Below are 1,800 nucleotides of genomic sequence, written 5' to 3'. Positions count from 1 at the left end.
ATAAGGGAACCGAAAGTGGTAAAATGCTGACTCATTTAGGTTTGAGGACTTATTCCTGTAACACTCTATTGCTTTTGGGTGGTAGGTGAACCTGCCTCCTCATCCTTACTTTTCATATAATTTTACCACAACGTTTATTTTGTTTCAGAGAACAAATGCTTTAACTAGGATTTCATCCCTGGTTTCAAGGTAAGTAAATAGTAAAATAATGAAGGAAATAAAAAACAGGTCGGCTTTTTGATTCATTGCAGAAAGATAATGGTAATGTAAAACTGTTTACCTTCAGACTTATGCATGCTCTTTTCTCTTGAGAAGCTTTTTAAAAGCCAGCTTGAAATCATCATTGAAGCTGGTGTACAGCAGGGGGTTGATAAGAGAGTTGATATACCCCAGCCATGTCAGGAAGTCACAGATAAGTGGAGAAGGTTATATCATTTGCAGACCCACCAGGAGCTCCTTTATAAAGAAAGGAAGCCAGCAGATAATGAAGGCCCCGAAGATGAGGCCAAGGATCCGAGCTGCTTTCCTCTCCCGTGAGGTACATATCTGGTTCTTCTCATCCTGCCCATCTATGTTCTTCTCAAAGGATGGGATGCGTATGGTTGCGTTTAGTTTGTCCGTAGCCAGAGTAAGATCTGAGTTGGACAAGTCTGACACACAGAATGTGTGGGAGACTTGGTAATTCTGACTGCCCATGCTTCGGCTGCTGAGGTGCCGAGAAGAGCCACGCTTCTGGTAGAGAGTTTTTGCGGCATTGTAAATCCTGTAGTATAAGATGAGAATGATGATCATGGGAATGTAAAATGCCCCAAAAGTGGAGTATATAGTGTATCCCAAGTGGTCATGCTCTATGATGCACTGCTGGAAAATGCCACTGCTAGACCTCTGCCTCCAGAATAAGGGTGGCATGGATATGAAAACTGATATGACCCAGATCATCCCCACCATGAAGGCGGCATGGCGGGCCGACCTCTTGCGAGCACACTCGATGGCTTTGGTGATGGCCCAGTACCGGTCCAGGGCGATGGCGCACAGGTGCAGGATGGAGCAGGTGCAGCAGGTCATGTCCACGCTCAACCACAACTCACACACCACCTGACCCAGGGGCCACATCTCCATGGTCATGTAGTAGAGGATGCTGATGGGCATCACCAGGAGCGCCACCAGGAAGTCTGTGACGGCCAGAGAGCAGATGAGGTAGTTGGCTGGTAGGTGGAGCTTCTTGGTGGTGCAGATAGCGATGATGACAGCGGCGTTGATGAGTGCAGTGAGGAATGTGAGGAGACTGAGAACAACCACCACCACCGCCATTTCATCTGTGAGCTGCACCGTCTGCAGACTGCTAGCAGGCGGGGCGGTGCATTTTGTGAGGTTGGGTCCTGAGGCGCTCTCCCGTGGGTAGTTTTCCATGTCCATCCCAGGACCCCGGCTGGCCCCTCCCTGGAACCACTGCCAGGGAGACAATGCTCCCTCAGAGATCAAAGGTCAGTCTGAAACAAAAAAACAGGCAAATAGTACATAAGAGAACAATAGGACATTGCCTTTTTCTGTGTATCAACAAAACATTCAATCACAGTAATAATGTATGTATCAGAGTACTGTTGTGTATGTATGGTTTTTCAGTTTTGACGTTTTTATACCTTCATTTCCTGAATTCTTTATTTCTCGAGCAACACCATTAGGCTAATGATTTTTTAATAAATGAAAATAAGCATATATATTTGTTGGAGCTATCCATTGCCTTATATTATATAAAAGTGCAATGTTTATTTTCTTGCTGTTTTTGTTTATAGTAAATTC

General features: G+C 45.3%; 1 protein-coding gene across 1 annotated transcript; it reads right to left on the bottom strand.

Annotated features, from left to right (window-relative positions):
• Nucleotides 1-288: 288 nt before the first annotated feature.
• Nucleotides 289-1,410, bottom strand: htr1e (5-hydroxytryptamine receptor 1E). Its single transcript, XM_010773387.1, is given in 1 exon segment — nucleotides 289-1,410. A coding segment is annotated over 1 exon segment (1,122 nt).
• Between the last annotated feature and the right edge of the window lie 390 nt (nucleotides 1,411-1,800).

The sequence above is a fragment of the Notothenia coriiceps genome, unplaced genomic scaffold (assembly GCF_000735185.1).
Source record: "Notothenia coriiceps isolate Sejong01 unplaced genomic scaffold, NC01 NC01_scaffold00012517, whole genome shotgun sequence".
Taxonomy (NCBI): Eukaryota; Metazoa; Chordata; class Actinopteri; order Perciformes; family Nototheniidae; genus Notothenia; species Notothenia coriiceps.
Note: the sequence above shows the minus strand (reverse complement) of the source record. Positions and strands in the feature narration are given on the sequence as shown.